We start from the raw sequence: 19,022 nt of genomic DNA on the forward strand, positions 1-19,022 counted from the left end.
GGAGGAGGGGGGAGGGAGATGGTGTCAGGGGGCGCACGAGCACACAAGTACACACCTTTCCACAGCCGGGCACCTCGACACCATCCACGGGCCGGGGGATCTCAATGGACTTGACCAGCCCATACTTGCTGCACTCATCACGCACGTCCTCCACGATCTCCTCATACTCCTCGTCGTCCAGCAGCTCCTCAGGCAGCACCATGTTCATGAGGCACAGGACCTCGGTCGGGTGGCCACCCATCTGCACCTGGGAGCTCATCAAGCCGGGCACTTGCAGGGTCACAGGGGTCTGGTTGATGGTGCTCTGTGGGGCAAGAAGGCAAAGGAGTCACAGGGCTGCCTCTCTCAGACGCCATCCCAAGAAAACTGCCCTGCCCTTCAGGCTCAGGAAAGCCAAAGGCAGAGCTTTCGGGAGAGGCCCCACTTCACTCCACCCCTCATCTCCCCACCTCGCCTCCACCGCCCCCCCTAGCCAATGGAAGATGACGTGCCGGGGGGCTCACCAGCGTGGCATTCTTGGCTCCCACACTCGCCCTCTGGACCAGCAGTTTCTTGTCACCCAGCTGCATCCCATTCAGCCCCGCAATAGCCTACGTTGGAGGGACGATGGGGGAATGTAGGGAAGAGGTGTGGGTCAGGGACCAGGAGCCCGACGCCACCCCTGAACCCTAGCATCCCAGAGCTGGGCACTGGAAGGGAAAGAAGGGAAGGCAAGGGGCCAAGAGCTTGGGAAGCCCCAGGCAGGCCCTGCCACTGCTGGCTGCCTACCCCCCAACTCCAAGGGGAGACCTCCGGGTGGACACAGAGCAGGGTAAAGGCAATGGCAGACACAACCGCGCCATGGGCCTGGGGCTCACCTGATCCGTGACGTTGATGTCCACGTACTCACAGAAGGCGTAGCCCTTGGAGAGCCCAGTCGCGCTGTCCTTAACCAGGTTGAAGGCCTTGAGAGGCCCGAATGATGTCAGCAGCTCTTTCACCTGCCAAGGAGATCATGACGCCACTAGGATTGGTTTGGGCAAAGGTGGGGTGGGGTGGGTAGTGAGAGACCTACCTGGTCATCGTTCAGGTAGTTGGGAAGGCCCCCAATGAACAGCTTGTGGGCGGAGTCTGGGACCACTGTGGACACAACTCCTGAGGGAAGGAGGAAGGAACGGACTTTGGTGCCCAGCCAAACCGTCACCGGAACCCTGGGGGTCTGCAGGGAGGCCTGCCTTCCTCCCGGCCCGGTGACGGCTGGCAGAGAAAACACCATGTCTCCCAAACCTGCCCAGCTGCCACCGTTCCTCAGAACAACTGTGACAGATGCCAACGTGGCAAAGCAGCAACAATCCCACCCTGGGACCACAAGGATCCAAGTTCACACCCAAACCTGCCACCTGCGTTAAGGTAACCTCACCCTATTGGGGAGGGATCTCAAGAACACACAACCCTCTCTCTTCAGCCTCCAAGTCTCAGCTCGGAGCCTTTCTTGGTCACCAGGGCTTACATCAGGTCTCCGGGGAGGAGAGGCTCTTGGCCTGTCCTCCCTGTGCTTGGCACAGCCACACAAAATCCAGCCACTCTCGGACTCAGGCATGGATGATGTCTTTCAAAGGGCTCTGCTATATCCCTGAGGGCTGGGACATGCCCAGCACCCAGTGGGGCTGACACAGCAGGGTCACGCGGCTGAGTGTGTTTAGCTAAGTGGGTTTAGCAACCACTGTGTGTCCACCCCCAACCCTGCTCTCATTCTGGACTCAGACACATGCCTGCCAAACAGTTCCACCCCAGCCCTGCAGGTTTCTTTGCACATAGGCATGCCATTCCCAGAGACCCAAGGCCAGACCCACTTTCCTCCTGACCTAGGAAAAGTGACACAGGTGGGGAATGAGCCATCATGCCCCTGGGAGTGTGCTCCCCTCCCGCCACCCACCCAGACCCCCCAGGCCCATGCTCCCATCTCCCTGGAGAAGTACAGGACCAACCCAATGCCAAGACCACCAGAACTGAGCCCCTCAGGACCATGAGACCTGCCTTCCCAAGCTGGAGCAGAAGCATCTGGGAGCAGGGTCCTTGGACCGAGAAGTCCCCACAGGCCGGGCACCCAGGTCAAACTCACCCAATCCATGACCTCAGTGTTCTCCAAAACCCTGCCTGCAGCACAACAGGGGTAAACTGAGGCACCGAGAGGCAGTGCTAGCATGAGATCACAGAGGCAGAAAGAAGGGCCTTCCCTGGTCCACTCACCCAACTACACAGCAAACTAAGGGCTTTGTGCTAAGGGCCATCACCTGCCCGAAAGCAGACGAGAACACAGACAGCGGTCTGATCATCGGAGCAGGTGAGAAGAGCTGGGTGAATCCCGCTTTTGGGCCCAGGCTGTTGCCCACACGGTGCCACGCACCTCAAGGAAGCAGCAGCCCTGAGGACCACCCAGAGTCAAGCACCCTGTGTTCAGATCTGGGGCAAGCACCAAGCGAGGCTCCCTGTGCCCCTCGTGGGAAGAACACTGGCACCAACCTGAGCGCATGGGGATGATAACAGTTCACGCAAAGTGTCTATGTCACACAGGCCTGAGGGTAGGCTCTGCAGACCACCCCTAGGGAGCACAGTCAGTGCTACAGTCACCGTAGGGCCTTTGTGGCCACTCAGTCCAGAAGCAAGGAGGAAGATGATCTTGTAAGGTCCCACAGCCAGAAGAGAACGATGCCAACTAGGAACCCGGATTGATCTCAGCGCCCAAACTCAAGACACTGACAACATCTGACACAGCTGACACACAGAGAAGCCCTCAAACAGGCCAGCAATGGCTCCCCACTGCTTCATATGTCTGTCTTCTCCCACCTGCCCTCTGAAGGCCACCCTGGACCCCCCACAACACATCAATCTTTTCTTTTGCCTGCAATGCCACCTGTTCTTCAGCAGGACCGTAACGCCTCATGCACAGCTAGAACCCAGCACTCACCGCTAAGCCTGGCACGGCCAAACTCTGCCAAGAGGGTGGGTACAGCCCATAGGCAAGCGCCTCCTGAGCCTCAACTGACTCACCAAGCTGGGGGTGAGCTTGGCACTGGTAGGTATTCAGAGCCACGCTGAGCCACACTTGGTCACTGTGCCTTCCTGCCTCTGGAGACAGTGCCAGCTCTCTGGGCTCTGGTCTCCCTCTTATCTTACAAACTCCACACAGGGCTCCACACTAGCGCTGGGCAGTCAGGCCAGACTGCAGTCGGGACAGACTTAAGATGCCACCGCCCCAGCAAACGTTCAGGTTCAGGTCTATACCCTCTTGCCCAGGTGAGGAAGATGCCTGCCAGGCTCCGAGTTTTTCCCCAAAAAGAATAGTTGCTATAGATTTTGTCAAATACTTTCTCCCTACATTCACAAAGTTGACTTTTCATGAAAAAAATCAAAACGTTAGCTTTATTATAGAAAGAAATAGGACTTGAAAATGCTCAACCTATAGGCAGCATCCTGCTTCCTGCCACCCCCAGGATGAAAGAGATCTGTGGCGTAGACACCCAAATCTCCTAAAGAGATCAGTGAGTGACCCTTCTGATGCTTAATCACAGCGAGAGTCACATGCAGAAAACAGCCTGTGACTAAGGGAACACAATCTTAAGCAACTCTCTATAGCTACATCTTGGTTGGTCTGCACAGGAGAACGAAGACTGGTGGAGCAGATCCCAAGTCCCACCTCTGAACAAGTCAGCAGGCACCCAGACTGGCTTTCCTCCTCCACGATGGGGTCACAGTATCCACCGGTTTATGGGCCATGGGGGTCTGTAGCTACTGCAGCACGAGAGCAACCTGAATAGCACACGAGTGCACACAGCTGTAGGCCAGCATTTAAAAAGCAGGATCCTAATAGTCACTCGCCAACTCTTACACTACAGGACTGTCACAAAAATTGGCACATGACCTGGAGAGCACATTTAGGACAGTGCCCAACACGGGAGTGGTGGGGGCTCCTCACATAATGAAAATTGACCAAAATAGGCTGGACTTACTGAGAGGACGCAGAGAGACAATCTGTAGCTAGACATGGGAGCCGGCCCCCTAGACATGTGCACACATCGAAACACACCAGCTGTACACTTAGAGCACCAGTAAGCCCTACTCATTTTCCGAAAAGTTAGAATGCAGGAAATGAGCCGGCATCCAGGCCCAGGGCCCCCTCTGGGACACCACATCGCTGCTGCTCTGCAAAATGAAGAGCTGACTCAGCTTCTAAAAGGTGTTCTTTGGTGCAAAGCCTCAGCGCACAGAAACTCCTACTCTCCAAACCTGAGGGCCCGGTTACCCCCACTGAGCACATCAGCACCCCCATCACCACCACCTCCACCATAGCATCTCCAGGGCCTGAGCCTGGCCCCCGGCTCAGTCAGAGCACACTGGCTCCTCCAATGCCACAGTGCCTCCTGCACCCTAATAACGCCTCTCCCAAGCCCGAGTCCTAATGTGCACCCCCATCTGGCAAGGCCTCTGAAAGGTCACGATGACTCATGCGTATTGTACGAAGCCCAAACATCAGTCCCCAATTTTAAGGTAGATGGGGCACAGCCACGCCCACCTGCTGAAGTGTCCTCTGCAACTTTCACACCAGGACCACAGATTAGTCTTGTTTCCACAGGAACCTTATGGCCAGCAAAGCCTAACCCTCTGCCCTCTGGTCCCCTGCAGACAGAAGCAAGCCCCGCCCCCACCCACCCCCAGTCCCGAGCTCCCAGCATGGATGGCAGGGAACACGCAGTGAGGCAGGGCCAGCGCAAGGAGTCTGCAGGAATACCCAGGTGTTGGCCCTGCTGCAACCAAGAACCAACTCAAACAGGCTTTTTCGTGCTTCTAACAAGACACTGAGGTGTTCTCCAGTGCAAAAACAACAAAACTGGACGTGACATAAGCCACACAACAACATCATGTACTAGACAAAACTCTGACCTCAGGTGACACCTGGAACCAGAACTGGGGTTTGACAGACACTGGACAACCGGGACCCGCTCAAAAGGGAAGGCCTGTAGTCCGCACACCTGCCACTGCAGCCCCTGCCCACCTGCCCCACCAACCCTGAGCCTAGCTCTCCATCAGGACAGGCTTGAGCCTTGCCTCTGCCTCCTTGCTGGGGGACCTCACAAAATAGACCTTTCTCAAAAGTTGACGTCAGAGCGTCGGCCACTGTGCGTGCCAGGTGCGAGTCCCTGCTCAGCAATGTGGTGATTAGCTGCTGACCGGGCACACATTGCCCCCACTTCCCACAACACTTGCACTCTGGCCCTAGCCCTGCCACCAACAAGCTGCGTCTCTCCAACAGACCACAGGTCACCCTCCCCAGTCCCAGGCGCCAATTCTGCCAAGCAGGGAGATAACCAGCTCCCAAAGCTTTGGGGGATCGGATGAGGACATGTGTCTGTTCCTAAGTACTCGCAATGCTCCCAAGGCAGCTGGGCTGGAGGGGAAGGGTGGGCAGGACCCCCACTCACCAGGCACATAGACAGAGGGATTCTCTGACATGCCGGGCAGGGGCTGGTAGTCATGGGGCCTGCGGATCTTCAGCGACTGGCCCTGGAAGATGATGCCATCAAAGGCCATGGCCTGGGTGGTCTCGTCCACTGAGCGGAACTGCAGGAGAGAGAATGGGGTAATGAGAGGCAGGGGGGCATGGCCAGTCCAGCCCAGCACCAGGGGTGCCGGGGATGGCAAAGGGCCCAGGGCAAATGTGCTGCTGCAAAGGTGCTGGAGCCAGAGTGCACGGGCCAACAGTGGTGCCAGCTTACCTCCAGGAAGGCGAAGTTCTTGTCCTGGTTAATCTGCACAGCCAGGACAGGGTTGCCAGGGGCCTGAGTCAGCCCCCCCAGGCGCATCTGGGCATTGAAGAAGTCCATCATGGCCTCCTGCAGAGGGAACAAGAGACAGGGAGGGGCGGGGAAGGGAGGTGGAGAGAGGAGGGGAAGGGTGAGAGAGGGAGACACAGAGGGTTTGGGTATAAGGGGAGAGGGATAGGAAGGGAGAAGGTGGGAGGGGAGGGGACAGTGGAACACGGGTGGGAGCACAGAGATCAACAGCAGGGACAAACACAGGAGGGTCATGAGAGAAAAGGGAGAAGGCCGCAGCAGAGAAGACCAGGGGACAGATGGGAAGTGTGGAAAAAAGTAAGAAAGCACAGGAAGAAAAAAAAACACGGGACAGAACAAGGAGACAGGACACACGAGAAAAGAAACATCCCATGAAAGCAGAGAAACACAGTAGGAAAAAAACAAAAGCAGCAGCAAGCAAGACAGAGACCCAGAATCAGAAAGAAAGAGACTCAAGAGAAGAGGAACAGATGAGGGAGAGGAGGGAGAGCAGGGGCAGGGGAGGGGGATGGGCAGGAGGGGAGGAGAGAAGAGTGATGTGGAGGGATCTGGCCCTGGAGTCGGGGGCTGGTTCATCAAATGTAGCAAAGTGCAGGTTGAGAAAGTCAGAATGGACCTTACTTGCCTTCGCCGACGGTAGCAAACTTTTTGTTGCTACGAGGGATCTCAGCCCCACAATATTTCACTTTAAAGAGAAATGGAAACAACTCTTTGATCTCGGGATTTGTAAAAGCTTCAAATGGAAGGGTGGGACAAAGGGAGAGGAGCATGGGGGTATGTGGGAGTTTGGAAGCCACTCAAAAAATAAGAGTACGCCAAGGGAGGGCTGTGGGGAGAGGGTGGGGGCAGGGCAAAGAACAAGAGGCATGTCAGAAACTGAGGGACGTGCGTCTGTGTGTGTGTCCGAGTCTCCCTCTCTGTCTTTCTCCACACGGATTCGGATTCGGAGTTAAGTTATGTGTGTGCTTTGATCCCTGGGTTGCTGGAGGAGATTGGGGGAGAGGAGATGGGAGAGGATAGAGGAGGGAGGGAGGGCCACCCCCAGCCCGGCCCCTGGCTGGCTCAACTCCATCGTCCGTCTGGGAGGGGGCCGGGGGGTCTTGCAGGAGCAGAGTCTGACCCGTGCAGGTTGGGGAGGGAGGGAATGAAGGGAGGGAAGGGAGGGTGGGGGGGTGAAGGAGGGCGGGTAGGGCAGTACCTCAGTGATGCCAAAGGGTATGTTGCCCACATAGAGACGCCGGGCCTGTCTGGTCATCTGGCTCCCGACCACGGGCACTGGCGTCGGGGTCACAGCCAGACCATCCGGAGTCATGGTGGGCAGGAGGGCAGTGGCTGGAATCTGACCCGCAGCTTCAAGAGGGAAAGAAAAAAATCAAGCGGCATCAGGGCACTCCTGGACCTACGCTCCAGGACCACCCCTATACCCAAGGCCCCCTTTCTCAGCCTCCGGGGAAAAGTGGCCCCCAAAAGACCTACTGCCTCTGAGAAATCACGTCCCCTGACTGTGGCCCTGTGGAGAGCTCTCATTCCCACACTCCACCATAGGGGCTTCAAAAGGGCAGAGACAGGAAATCCCAGGGTACAAACTTCAGCCCAGACTGGGGGTCGGCCTGCTGGCCCACAGCGCCTACCCTGCATGGCCTTATACTGCATAGGGGTGATGTGCTCGAAGCCAGGCGGTGGCACGTCCCAGTACTTGCGGACCTTCTTCTTCTTCTCATGGCGGGGGGAGCGACTGGGGGAGGGTGGAGGGGAGAGCGGGCAGGGCCACCTCAGTCCAGCCCTCAGCGGGCCTGTGAGACCCCCGGGCCCCCCGGCTCCCAGCAGTAGCCCACTCTCTCCACAGGGAGAGGGTCTGGGTCAGCCACGCCCAGGCCTGGGGTTGGGGGGCAGGAGGCTGGCTTGAAGGTAGGTGCTTGGGCCAGGGCTGGATAGGAAGGGAAGGACAGGGGTGCCAGGGTGGGAGAGACGGGGTGGACGTCAGGGTGGGGGCAGGAAGAGCAGCTCACATCAGTCCACCGTGCTCCTCTTTAGCGCCTCTGGTCAAAGGTTTGCTGGGGGCAGGAGGGAGAGGCGTGGGGAGGGGTGACTGGGGACCCTTATCTTCCCCACATGCCACACCCCCCCCAAGGGCACTGAGCCCAGGGCTGGGGGGCAGGGCCGAGGGGAACATGGGGCTAGCAGGCCCCCTCAGCCCTGCCATTCCCTCCAAGCCCCACCCAAGAAAAAGAAAGTAAGGACAGAGAAAAAGCCAGACACTATCTACTAGGGGAGTCTGAAGAGAGAAAAGCAGGACCTCCACCCACCCTCTTCCTCACCTAAGCGGGCAAAGAAGACAAAGGAAAAGAGGTGCTAGAGCCCAAACACACAAGTGAGGTGCTGCCCTGCCCCCAGGCCTCCCTCTCCCACTTCTGAGAGGCAGAGCAAAGCCCCTAAGCTGGTCAGAGAGAGACTGGGGGCAGGGCAGCCCATTAGAAAGAAAGGACAGAATCCACACCCTGTCTCCAGGCTCGTCTCCCAGATAGAGAACTGCCGACCCCACAACCCCCTAGAAACTGTGGGAACCCACAATACAAGAAAAACTGAAATGGCAACAGCCAAGAAGCAGACCCCACCGCCAGACAGAGCAGCCTCAAGGAGGGGCACACGGTCTGCACAAGGCCACCCTTGCCCCCTCTGGCTGGCCCACCACACTGTGTGGGGTACCTGCGTCGCCGCCTATCCCGGGAGGCGCTGCGCTGGTCCCGGTTGCGCCGGTCGCGGCTCCGGCTGCGGCGCTTCCGGTCCCGGCTGCGAGAGCGACTGTGGCTGCGCTTCCGGTGCCGGTTCTCCTTGTCCCGCTCTGGGCAAAGGGGAAGGGGTGAGCTCAGGGAGGGTGCAACCCAGCCCACCCACACTGGTGGCCTTGCCCCAGCCCCAGGGAAGCCACCCCCAGGGGACGGGACTCAATGGAGATGGGACTCAATGGAGATGGGACCCTTCCTGGGTCCACGAGTCAGTCCAGGGACCCTGGGGGACCACGGGATGGGAACTGGTTACCTGAGGGGACAGGGCCTGGAAATGCCCCCGGGGTACAAGATACCTGAGGCTGCTCAGGAGGAGCTGGGGAGCCAGAGAAGACAGAGGAGGCTGGCTCCTGGTCCCCCTCGAGGGCTGAGGGGCCTGACCCCAGGGTCGTCCCTGAGAGGGGCAGGGCTAGAGGCTGGGGAACCAAGAGACCCAATGATGTTTTCCTGAAAGGACCCACGGCCCCTCAGGAAAGACCTCTTCAATCAACCAGATGCGCCCACAGTCCCACTGTCAGGCCCAGGGTTGGGAGCCGGGCAGGAAGCAGGGAAACCCCACCCGTCCCTTCCCAACCAGGATGCCCACCCTGAGGCCCCTTTTCACCCCACACAGACCTGAACCCCAGGACAGCCCATCCTGCCTCAAAGCCAAGCACAGAGTACACTACGGGCTGGCTGGGCTTGCCCTGCCAGCAAAGCCACAGAAACCTGTGCTCCCAACAGGGCTCTCAGCCACGGGAGGAGGTGCAGGCTAAACCCCAAGCATGGGGAACTTGAACTCTGCCTTCTACTTTACTTCCTCGGTTCAAAGACACCCCTGATTCCTGAACTACCCACCAGGCCCCATTCTCGTGCTCACGAACGTCACCACACTCCTGAAGACAAGAGGCAATTGGGGCAATAAGGAGAGAGCCTCAGAGTGGACTCTAGCCTGATCTGCACCCTGCCTTTTACTTTTCTGATATAACCAAACATGAACTTTTTACAAATACATCTCAATTCTGAAACCACTGAAACTCAGGAAAAACATGCACCTAAGAAAGGGAAAGACACAGCAGCAGGCGGTGGGACGCTTCCTAAAACAGGCGGCTGTGGGTCTCTGGCTCCATGCTCAAGATACGGGCAAGCCACAAGCCCCAGGAGCCTTTCCTGTTGCAAAAGACAGCAGGCAGGTCAGACAGACACAGGAAGCAGTGATGCCTGCTGGGTGCCTGGGACACCGACCAGGAAATTAATTCCCTGGAGACACAGGTGCAATAGGCGGGGGCTCAAGTCAAGAGGAGGCTGGCTCAGAGACAAAGCCCCACAGGCAAGAGGACAAAGGGGTAGCACTTCCCCCTAAGGCAAGAGTTGTCCCCCCCATACACAGATCCTGCACAGATAAGAACAGAAAGAAATGTTGGTTGTTCAAAATGCTGTCACCATCTTGTGGCGACAGTGTCACCAACCCAGGTGACGTGCAAGGGCCGAGCACTCAGGCAACACATTTACAGGAGCCCCAAGGTAGGGCTCAACCAGCTCCACCTGGTGGGTCCATCAACCAGAACTGAGAGTCAGCCCCAACTTTTCTCCTTACTAAATGTATATAAATAACCACACAAAAACAACTAAATCTTTAAAACTTGGTTTTCTTTTCTTTAAATGAGCGCCACGTCTACCCCCAGGTGCGTGAGAACTTGGCAGAATGAAATTTGGAAGTCACCTTCCCCAACTGATACCACTTCTGAGTGAGCTGGAGACCTGCTTCTCTAGTCCTCCTCCAACTGAGAATGTCCTAGGCGCAGGAAGGTTCCACAGGAAGGGCACTGCTCATCAAGCACTTAATGCATGCCAAGCCACATGCCACACACTTCACACACGTTACCCCATCTAACCCAAGCTCTGCCTCTGACCAGACCTGAGAAAGTCTTTAAGCTTTCTGAGCCTGTTTCCTACTCTGCAAAAAGGAGAAAATCATTTCAGCCTCCTGGAGCTGTTACAAGGATCCACTCAGAAAAACCACACCAAGACCTTAGCAAAGGTGCCTGGCGCGGCAGGCGCTCAGAGTTTAATTACCACCTTCATTGCTATCGCCCTGAATTCCCAAAACTCCTGACAAAAGGATACTGGCCAATCTTCAGACGAAAACAAACACAAGTATCACAGCAGTCCAAGCTGAAGCTGGGCACCATCAACTCTCAAGCCTGTGCTTAACAAGTACACAATGCAAAGACAAGACACCCTGTGGGCACTCCGACTTCTTCTCCAGGCAGTCTCCTGAGCCAGACATCACTTACCCAAATCTAGACTGGGTTCAAAAACGAAGTTCTGAGCCCTCATTCAGCCCTTCAAACACGGGCAGCTTAAGCCTCAAGTCCCCCAACTTCCCTACGCCTAAATTTCTTCGCTTTCAAACCTAAATAGAGCAGAAAATTTTTAAACGTCTGACTCCCAATTCCAGTATTCTCAGTCCCTAAACTGATAGGCACTCTCAGGGCCCTGGGCTTAGCTCGGCATCACCTGAGGATTCTTGCCGCTACAGTATCCAAGTAGCCCAAGTAGCCCAAGTCCCCCTACTCTGAGCCTCAGCTTCCTCATCTCTACGTTAAGACGATTTATGAGACTGACTCTAGGTGCCTTGAGTTTGGGTTCGGACAAGACGGGGTGTTTGTATCTAGCTGGGAAGAGGTAGGAGACATACAGCCCACATTTGCGATCATCGCCAATGCCAAAACCCGCGTGTACGCAGGACGTATGCGAGTAGCAGGAACACGTTAAGGTACAGGCCGCCCCTTTTACGAGGAAACCCACGTCATACGCAGTTACTCAAGGCTCAAGACCAGCGACCCGAGCGGAGGACCCCTCGGCAGGAGTCGGCAGGGCACGGCGCAAACAGCAGCGGCGGAAGAACCGGCCCACGACACAGCCCTACCAGCGCCCACGTGCGGGTGGGGGAGGGGGCTCCCAGCCGCCATTTTGGAACAAAGGGGGCGTGGAGAACCAGGCCACAGGCCGGCCGGAAGCGGAAGTGCCCAGGCAGCGGGAGAAAAGGCGCACCACGAACCCACTATGTTTACATACATACTCTCCTGCCCAGGCTAGCAAAAATAAGAGTCCACAAGGAAACACCAGGCAATGCCTCCAGTCCACGCCACCTCCGCCAGGACCACGTGGGGCGCAGAACCGAGCGCGGCGCGCATGCGTACAGGCCCGCGCCCGTTGTCCCCACCCCTCCCGCGCGCGGAGACACGCCGGGCGGTCACGTGAGCTAGGCGCGCGCGCCTGGTGGGGGGGCGCCGCGCGGCCCGGAGAGGGGGAAGCGACGGGAAAATGGCGGGGGGCGCGGAGGGAAACCAGGAGCCGCCCAGCCCGCCGTCCCGCATCCCCCGCGCCCTCACCTTGCTTATTCTCATTGAGCTGCCGCTCGAACTCGTCGAAGTCCGACATGCTGAGGCGGCCGCGTAGGGCCCTGTGCAGCTCTCGCCTCGCCTTGCCGCCCGCCCGCTCCGGACGCTTCGGCTACTTCCGCCGCTCGCTTCGGCTACTTCCGGGCGCCGCCGGCGCGCCTCTGCCTCCTGACTAATCAAGCCCGGCCCGCCTGCCCCGCCCCGGTTCCGCCCCTCTCCCCGCCCGCCCGCAAGATACCCCTCCCCCCAAGCTTGTTCCCGAAGCGCGTCGTGTATATCCGGACCGTAGAGAAAGGAGCCGGGCGCAGCGGCGTCGGATGCCTCCGAAACACCCGAAGTGAGGGTTCCCCTGGGTTCCCAGGTTGTCGTCACTTTTCGGAAATCAACTCAACCTTCGGTCGTTTCCGTAGGTCCTCGTCTTCCTTGGCACTCAGCCACGCACCGTCCCGCCAAGGGTTCGGCTTCTTCTGACAAGTGAAAGCGTCTCAGTCTTTGGCTGCCTCCGCAAGGGCTCCCCGTCCTGCTCTGCCCGTCCTATCAGAACAATCCGCTATTCCCGACAAGTCTAACCGTCCCGGTCTTCGGGACTTCCCGAAGGTTTCCGGCGCTCGCCTTCGGGCCCCGCCACAGATTATGCTCGATCCAAGCTTCGGCTCTTTCCGGAGATTCCGCTCGCTCACTCCTCCCCCCCGCAAAACTTCGGTTCCTTCCGCAACCGTTTCCGGAAGGCCTCACTCACGAAGACGGCTTCGGCTCTTTCCGTCTGTGCTTCGGCTCCTTCCGGCTCCGAGAACCGAAAAGGGAGGGCGGATGAAGACGAGGTGGGTCAAGGGAAGGGATACGAAAAAGGGGCGGGATCCTGGCTCCCGGCACCTGCCTCTCCGGGTGGGGAGAGTGGAAGAAAAGAAAGGCCGATCTCGTGGAAAGCCTAGGAAGGCTGCGCGAGACCAAAGCAGCCAGCGGGTGGAGGGTACGCGCAGCCGCTGCGGAGGTTGGCAGCGCAGCTCTATGCGCCTGCGCAGGATAGAAGCGGAGGGGGGGCGAGATGTACTTTTGCGCCTGCGTGGAGGTCGGTGTGAGGCGCGGTTTCTCACCGCTCCGGGAGGACCGGTTCCAGAGCCTCTAGCGCGCGTGCGCGAGACTTTCCCTTCCTCCAGGGAAAGCACTGCGTTCCCGACCGTTAAGGCCGTCCTTGCCTGGTTGGCGTAGCAACCGCGTGAGCGCGCCCGTCTCCCTCCGCCACGCAGGCGCCGCAGACAACGTTGTGGACACTTCTGAGAAACAGGATCTCACGTTACCGCCTCCCGGCGGGCGGGCGGAAGCCTTCCGGAGATGCCCAGTACCCCCTCCGCTGGCCGCCTCCGCTGGAGGTCATTGAGTCCTGCCTCCTACCGTCGCGCGTCTAGTCCAGACAGCCCCGCGGGGGGTGTTCACGCCTCTTTCCCGGAGCTCTGCACTCCAAGTTCCCGGGGCACGACTGCTTCTCCCCCTCCTATCGTTGCCTCCGGGTGTGCTAATTACACCCTGCCTCTGCAACCTCACCGTTTCCTACCTGGCTGCTCGCTCCCTGGAACCCCCGCACCAGGGTCCCCGGTCACTGTCTCCGCAGCAACGGATCCCCCTTACAGGAAGATGCCGGGGCCTAGTTTATTCCAAATTTTATCGTCTTTTTAATTTAAATTCTCTGAATAATTCTCTGTCTCACGCAGACTGGGAGGGTGGGAGAGCAGGATTCGGGTCCTCGGGGTTGGGGGCGGAGAACGGGTATGTACAGTGCCCCTGCCCCGCAGAGTCCCGCGGTCTTTCCAGGAGGAAGGGCTCAGTGAGGGCAGGAGTGGTGCGGGTGTTTGGGACAGGACAGTCAAGTGATGCGCCTCCAACCCTGGGAATGTGGAGAAACGGGAGGGGGTGGGAGTGTGGAAGGCAGGTCTATATACAAGGGATCTTGGGTGGGAGTGGAGGGGTTTGCAGGAGGCACACGCAGAAACACGCTGTCCGCCCCCAGGCCCTGGCGAGGGACACAGCACTCATGCACACGCTTGCCCCTGTGCCAGGTGGGGTAGGGAAGTGGGGGCCGGAGATCTTGTCCCAGGTCAGGTGGGGCGGGATCACCGCTTGAAGCGATAGGTGATGGGGAGCAGCAGCTTGCTTTTCTTGAGGGCCTGCACCTTCTTGAGGGTCTCATCGTCCAGGGCCAAAAAGCAACGGCGCGAGTACTCCAGCAGACGTTCTTTGGAGGGGTCGAACTCGCCCACCTCTGCCAGCTTCTCTGGGGCTACGATCAGCAGCTCCGCGATGGGCGTGGTCAGTGCCACCGTGTTGCGGTCCACGCGGTGGTGCTCGAAGGCCCGCGACATGCTCTTCAGCTTCTGGAAGGTGCCCAGGATCTTCTTGTAGCGGCAGAGGACACCGTCCGCATCCTTCACTGCAGGGCCAAGGAGAAGGAATAGAAAGGCAGACATGGGGGAGTAGATAAGAGACAAGGAGACAGATCCATGTGGGGAAGGCAAACGCAGAGGTGTGGGACAGAAATGGGAGGGCAGACGTATGGACAAGAGACAGAAATGGGGTGAGGGACCCACACAGAACAAAGGAATGGAGACAGGGAAAGAGACGAGCAGGAAATTTGAGGGAGGCCCAGAGAGGAGGATGAGGAAATAAAGACCGCAAGAGCCAGAGAGATGAGTTCACAGCTGCCTGGGCTGTTGCCGCTTCCCACATTACTGATTACTGACGCTGGTTAGGTCAGGGAGGGTAGACCAAAACGTGGAGGCTGGGACCGACCAGCAGGTCTCCTGTATTACTGAAGGGGAGGGGGAGGTGACATGCAAGACTCAGCTCAGACCTTATCCCCCTGCACCCCCACCCCACACTCACCCCGCTGCCTCTCCCGGGCCTTGGGCTTCCCAAAGCGCCTCCGACCAGTGCCTCCCTTCTGTTTCTGCCTCTTCCTGTCGACGTTACTGCCTTCTTCAGACGCGCCGCTGACTGAGGAGGCAGCCGACTCAGGGTCCGAGGCCTCGCCCCCAGCCCCACCTCGGCCGTCGCCCTCCACCCGCCGGGGCCCAGGTTTCACCCGGCAGTGGTCCTCTGGAGAGGAGGGAGACACGTACGCTTTTAACTGCGGGGGCAGGAGGGAGGTAAGAGATCTATCTGCAAGGTGAGGATAGCTTTCACATCACATCACACCACACAGGTACTCGGGAAGGGAAACCCTCAAGGAGGCAGGATAGGAAATTGGGTCCCTATGAAAGAGACAACCAAATACAGGACAATCAGCTGGGGTTTTGGGGCTCGAGGTCATGGGTAGGGCTTGCAGGAGGATGGTCAGTTGACTCCTAAACTAGGCAAGCAGTCTGGGAGAGGGGCCAAAGAGACTAAGATCAGACCGCAGTCTGACTATGTGGGGTATCCACAATGGAGGAGGGGTTTCCTGGGGACCCAAGGGGGACCTCCAGAAGAGTGGACTCCAGACACCCTGGAGGCAGGCAAGGCCCTGGTTGGGGTGGGGGTGTGGTCTCAGGTTCTAGTGGGCTCAGGGTGGCAGGCTTCTGCCCCCACCTAGGAGGGGGCGTGCTGAGGCTCTATATAGGGCCCCCAGAAGGTGGCTGGGGCGGGTCCAGTGTTGGGGTTACCACTGAGAAAGTCCGGAGGCCACTGGGCCTGACTGTCCCGGATAGGTTCCCATCGCTGGGGAGAAAGAATGGTAGGTCCCAGCAACCGAGGCTAGAAGTTGTTCCAAAGCACAGGGTCCCCAATAACACCAGTCTTTACAAAACACAGGCCTCCTGCCCTGGCTTTCCTTGGAATTCACAAAGAGGGGTGTGGGAGCGTGTGAAGGAGCACACCAAAAGGGGGAGCCTAGAGGTGGGGTTCTCCAAAATGCGCTAAGAATTGGGCAATGGAAAGCCCCAACCACCTGGAGAAAGACATGGGGCCCAGTGGCCTGCCAGTCAGCATAAGCAGGAATGAAGCTGAGCCTGAGGTCCTGGGGATACCAGGGGACTAGCAGAGGGTAAAGAGGCCAGGTCCCCACCAAGCCACCAAAAGATGAATATGTGGGTAAGAAGGGTCCTGTGTTCTCAAGTAGGGCCAGAGCTGGGTGCCAGGGCCCAGGAGTGGGTCAGAGAGGGGGCCACCTCATGGGGCACCCTCACCTGCATCCATGCGCGCAGAGGAGATGAATTTGTCCAGCTGACACCTCAAGAAGTCCCTTTCCTCTTCCAGGTCCTCGATGCGCTTCTGCAGCCAGGAGTTCCTCTCCAGGGCCATGTGCAGCTGAGCCCTGACGCCGTTCATCAGGGCTACTGTCGGGGATGCAGCCTCCGGAGACTCTAGGGACAGCAGGGGACCCTCGTCACACCCCAGACTCCAAAGGCCCTGCACCCCAGCTGACTCAAGTCCCTCCTGGCAAGCCTCAGCTCACCCTCAAAGTTTCCCTGAGTGGGGCTGAGACGGTAAAAGAGCTGGGGGTCTAGGTGAGGCGCCTCATCAAAGGGGATGGCGATCTCAAAGGCCTCATCATCCTTCTTCACTGGAGAGGAGAGCAAAGGCAAGGGTCAGCCCCGGGACATCCTTGAACCCCACGGACCAGCACCCAACCGCAGCAGAACCCCCAGGGAGGAAAGAGCAGGGATCGGCAGAGTGGCCATGGGACTAAGGGTGGGGCAGGGTCCCAGCTTCCTCACGTGTCCTTCTCCGACTGTTTCGGTCATTCATGGCGCAGCCTCCGGCGGGCCCAGGCAACCGACCGCCTCAGAGGCACTGGACAGAAAGAGCAGCCACAGATGGAGGGACACAGATGGACTCCAAGGGACACCCTGGGAGGTGCGGCCAACTCCCCAGGACTGAGAGAGGAGGTGCTGAAGGCCGGGACTCCTGGGTCTGATGGAGAGGAGTGGGGGGGACCCAGAACCCTCACGACTGGGGGAGAAGACCTGGGCGTCCAAACCCTTGCACTCCTACATATGTACCGAGGGAAGGAGAAGCTGGGCTCCCGTGGGATCCACCAAGAGACATCCTGTCCTGAATGGGCTGGACCCTCGTCACAGGTCACCTCGGGGCCAAAAGTGAGAGGTGCGTTGGGAGACTGCCCCAACTTCCAGGCATGAGGTGAGGGTCTGGCCCATGCGCGGTGCCTCCCGCACCCATGGGCACCCTCACGCCCTTCCCCCGCACTCGCATGAGTAAATATGTCTCCTCCCCGTGGTGGGGGGGGGCTGGGCGCGTGCGCAGTGCAGAGGAAGGTCACGCGTGGGGCTGCCCCCTCACCCTGCCCCCGCCCTTTGTCCGATGGTGGGAGGAGGAGTGATAGTGTCAAGGGGTCCCAGCGGGAGATGAGCTAGGCCGCGGGTATAGATGGCGGCCGCCGCCTGCAGGTGCTGGGGGTCAGAGGGGCCGGGGCCCCGCGCTCACCACCCGCGCGCGGAATCCGGCCCGGGGACCGACGGCCGCAGCGGCGGCGCCCATGTCCGGTGCCGGGGAGCGTCTGCAAAGTGTCGCGGGGAGCAGAGGGAAGCGCCCACCCACCGGCCGGCGGGGCGGGCAGGGACACTCGCCCGGTCCGATGGTCGGCGCGCCTTCTCCGGTAGTCCGGGCCCCAAGCGAGGTCTGCCTTGTGCGGCGGAAGCCGGGGCCGCACTTGCGCGATGGCCCCTTGCAGCACTCCCCCGCCCTTCGTGAGGCCCAGGCAGGGAACGTCACGAAATTCCTAATTCCTGGAGAGCTGGTGCCTCCGGAGGTCCTCCGGAGATCCTCCGGGTGGGTGGCGTCGCGCCCAGTGGGGCAGATAGAGGAGGAGCAGTGTAGGAGACAGCCGGGAAAGTTAAAGCACGGGGATAACCGCTTTAAACGACTCCCTGGGAACTGGCCCGAGTGGACCCCGGAAACCGTCCCTTCATCTCCCACAGGCATATCAACACAGCGAGATCCACGATTCCCAGAATCCTGAGGGAGCGAGTTATCCCTTCCTGAAAATAGCCGAAAGCACCCGCCACCTCCACCCCCGTGTTAGTGATTTAAGGGCTGGCTTTGGCACGTTCAGATGTAAGTCTAGTCCTGGCTGCTTCTCTCCTGCCTCGGCTTACTCACCTGTGAAGTGGGGAGGATGCAGTGACATGACACACGCAAAAACGCCCAGCCTAGTGCCTGACCATAGTCAGGGTTAACGTCAGGCGCTGTTAGTATTGCTTGAGGTCAGACAGCCGGAGGCTCGCTCCCTCTCGGGGGAGAGACAGCTGCTTTGTTCAGCCCAAAAAGAGGTTAGAAGGAACGGGGTCCCAGCAGTATGCCTGGCACAAAACAGATGCGCGCCCCAAAACATGTAGGCGGCAGGGTTTATTCTGCTTCCCGCTTAGCTCTGCCTGCCCTTCCTCCTCCTTCAGGAGGAGCCTCCATGCTCTGGAACTTGTGGCAGCCCTGATGAGAGCACAACTGCAGAGGGAGAACCTAAATGTCAGAGGCCACACTCCTACCGCTTCACCTTATAAGTGTTTTTCTAACTGCAGGGTCCTGGGTGGAGAATTTGGTACAGGGTGGGATCGGCAATTAACACAAAATATCGTAGATGAAAGTATCAGTGACCTGCACATGGCAGAGTTAACTATGGTTATTGCACACATTTTGCATACCTGTAAAGTAGGTTGCCATATAAAAGGTGTTTCTTACAAGGGATTGTGGTTTTAAAAATAAGTTGAAAAACACTCTGCCTAGGTCAGAAGGTCCCCAAACCCAAGGCTGCAGACTGATACAAGTCTGTGGCCTGTTAGGAACTGGGCCTCACAGCAGGTGGGCAGCGGGCCAGTAAGCAAACCGTCATTTGTATTTGCAGCCGCTTCCCAGTGATAGCATCACCACGTCAGCTCCACCACAGATCATCAGGCATCAGATTCTCATAAAAAAACCGAACCCCGGTGCCAAAAGTTTGGGGACCACTGGCCTAGATGACACAGGTCCAGAGGAGCCAAGTGGGAACTAGTCCCCAGCCAGGCAAGCCAAGGCCCACTGGGCCAGGCATTTGC

The 19,022-nt window shown here is 58.6% G+C and overlaps 2 protein-coding genes and 1 long non-coding RNA gene across 19 annotated transcripts in view; 1 reads left to right on the forward strand and 2 right to left on the reverse strand.

The window, feature by feature from the left end:
* U2AF2 (U2 small nuclear RNA auxiliary factor 2) overlaps positions 1-12,998 on the reverse strand; it is a 16,069-nt gene extending 3,071 nt beyond the window's left edge. The window contains exons 1-12 of one of the 12 annotated variants that reach the window (XM_039857208.1): positions 11,995-12,132; positions 8,914-9,033; positions 8,538-8,673; positions 7,841-7,885; positions 7,463-7,566; positions 7,030-7,181; positions 5,754-5,870; positions 5,460-5,598; positions 1,055-1,158; positions 858-980; positions 492-590; positions 56-304 (exon numbers count right to left, since the gene is read on the reverse strand). In XM_039857208.1, the coding sequence (XP_039713142.1) occupies positions 56-304; positions 492-590; positions 858-980; positions 1,055-1,158; positions 5,460-5,598; positions 5,754-5,870; positions 7,030-7,181; positions 7,463-7,484 (1,005 nt within the window). In that variant the 5' untranslated portion in view covers positions 7,485-7,566; positions 7,841-7,885; positions 8,538-8,673; positions 8,914-9,033; positions 11,995-12,132. Of the gene's footprint in view, positions 1-55; positions 305-491; positions 591-857; positions 981-1,054; positions 1,159-5,459; positions 5,599-5,753; positions 7,182-7,462; positions 7,567-7,840; positions 7,886-8,537; positions 8,674-8,913; positions 9,034-11,994 lie in introns of those variants that run through there. The other 11 variants (XM_039857204.1, XM_039857203.1, XM_039857202.1 and 8 more) reach the window with 11 other exon arrangements.
* Positions 12,667-16,376, forward strand: LOC120598404 (uncharacterized). Its single transcript, XR_005651588.1, has 3 exons — positions 12,667-12,824; positions 13,161-15,143; positions 16,231-16,376. It is a non-coding gene; the product is annotated as an uncharacterized LOC120598404 (long non-coding RNA).
* CCDC106 (coiled-coil domain containing 106) lies at positions 13,650-18,864 on the reverse strand. Of its 6 annotated transcripts, XM_039857216.1 has the most exons (7): positions 17,419-18,864; positions 16,977-17,059; positions 16,692-16,767; positions 16,430-16,537; positions 16,161-16,337; positions 14,881-15,093; positions 13,650-14,428 (listed from the first exon to the last, which is right to left on the reverse strand). In XM_039857216.1, exons 3-7 carry the CDS (start codon positions 16,720-16,722, stop codon positions 14,112-14,114), a joined length of 846 nt encoding a protein of 281 aa, XP_039713150.1. In that variant the 5' UTR covers positions 16,723-16,767; positions 16,977-17,059; positions 17,419-18,864; the 3' UTR covers positions 13,650-14,111. The 6 variants fall into 6 exon arrangements, with proteins under 6 accessions (XP_039713150.1, XP_039713152.1, XP_039713149.1 ...); XM_039857218.1 differs by lacking the exon at positions 16,977-17,059 and having other exon boundaries at positions 17,533-18,864; XM_039857215.1 differs by lacking the exon at positions 16,977-17,059.
* Positions 18,865-19,022: the final 158 nt, after the last annotated feature.

This window comes from Pteropus medius, unplaced genomic scaffold, assembly GCF_902729225.1.
Source record: "Pteropus medius unplaced genomic scaffold, Ma_sr-lr_union100, whole genome shotgun sequence".
NCBI classification, from domain to species: domain Eukaryota; kingdom Metazoa; phylum Chordata; class Mammalia; order Chiroptera; family Pteropodidae; genus Pteropus; species Pteropus medius.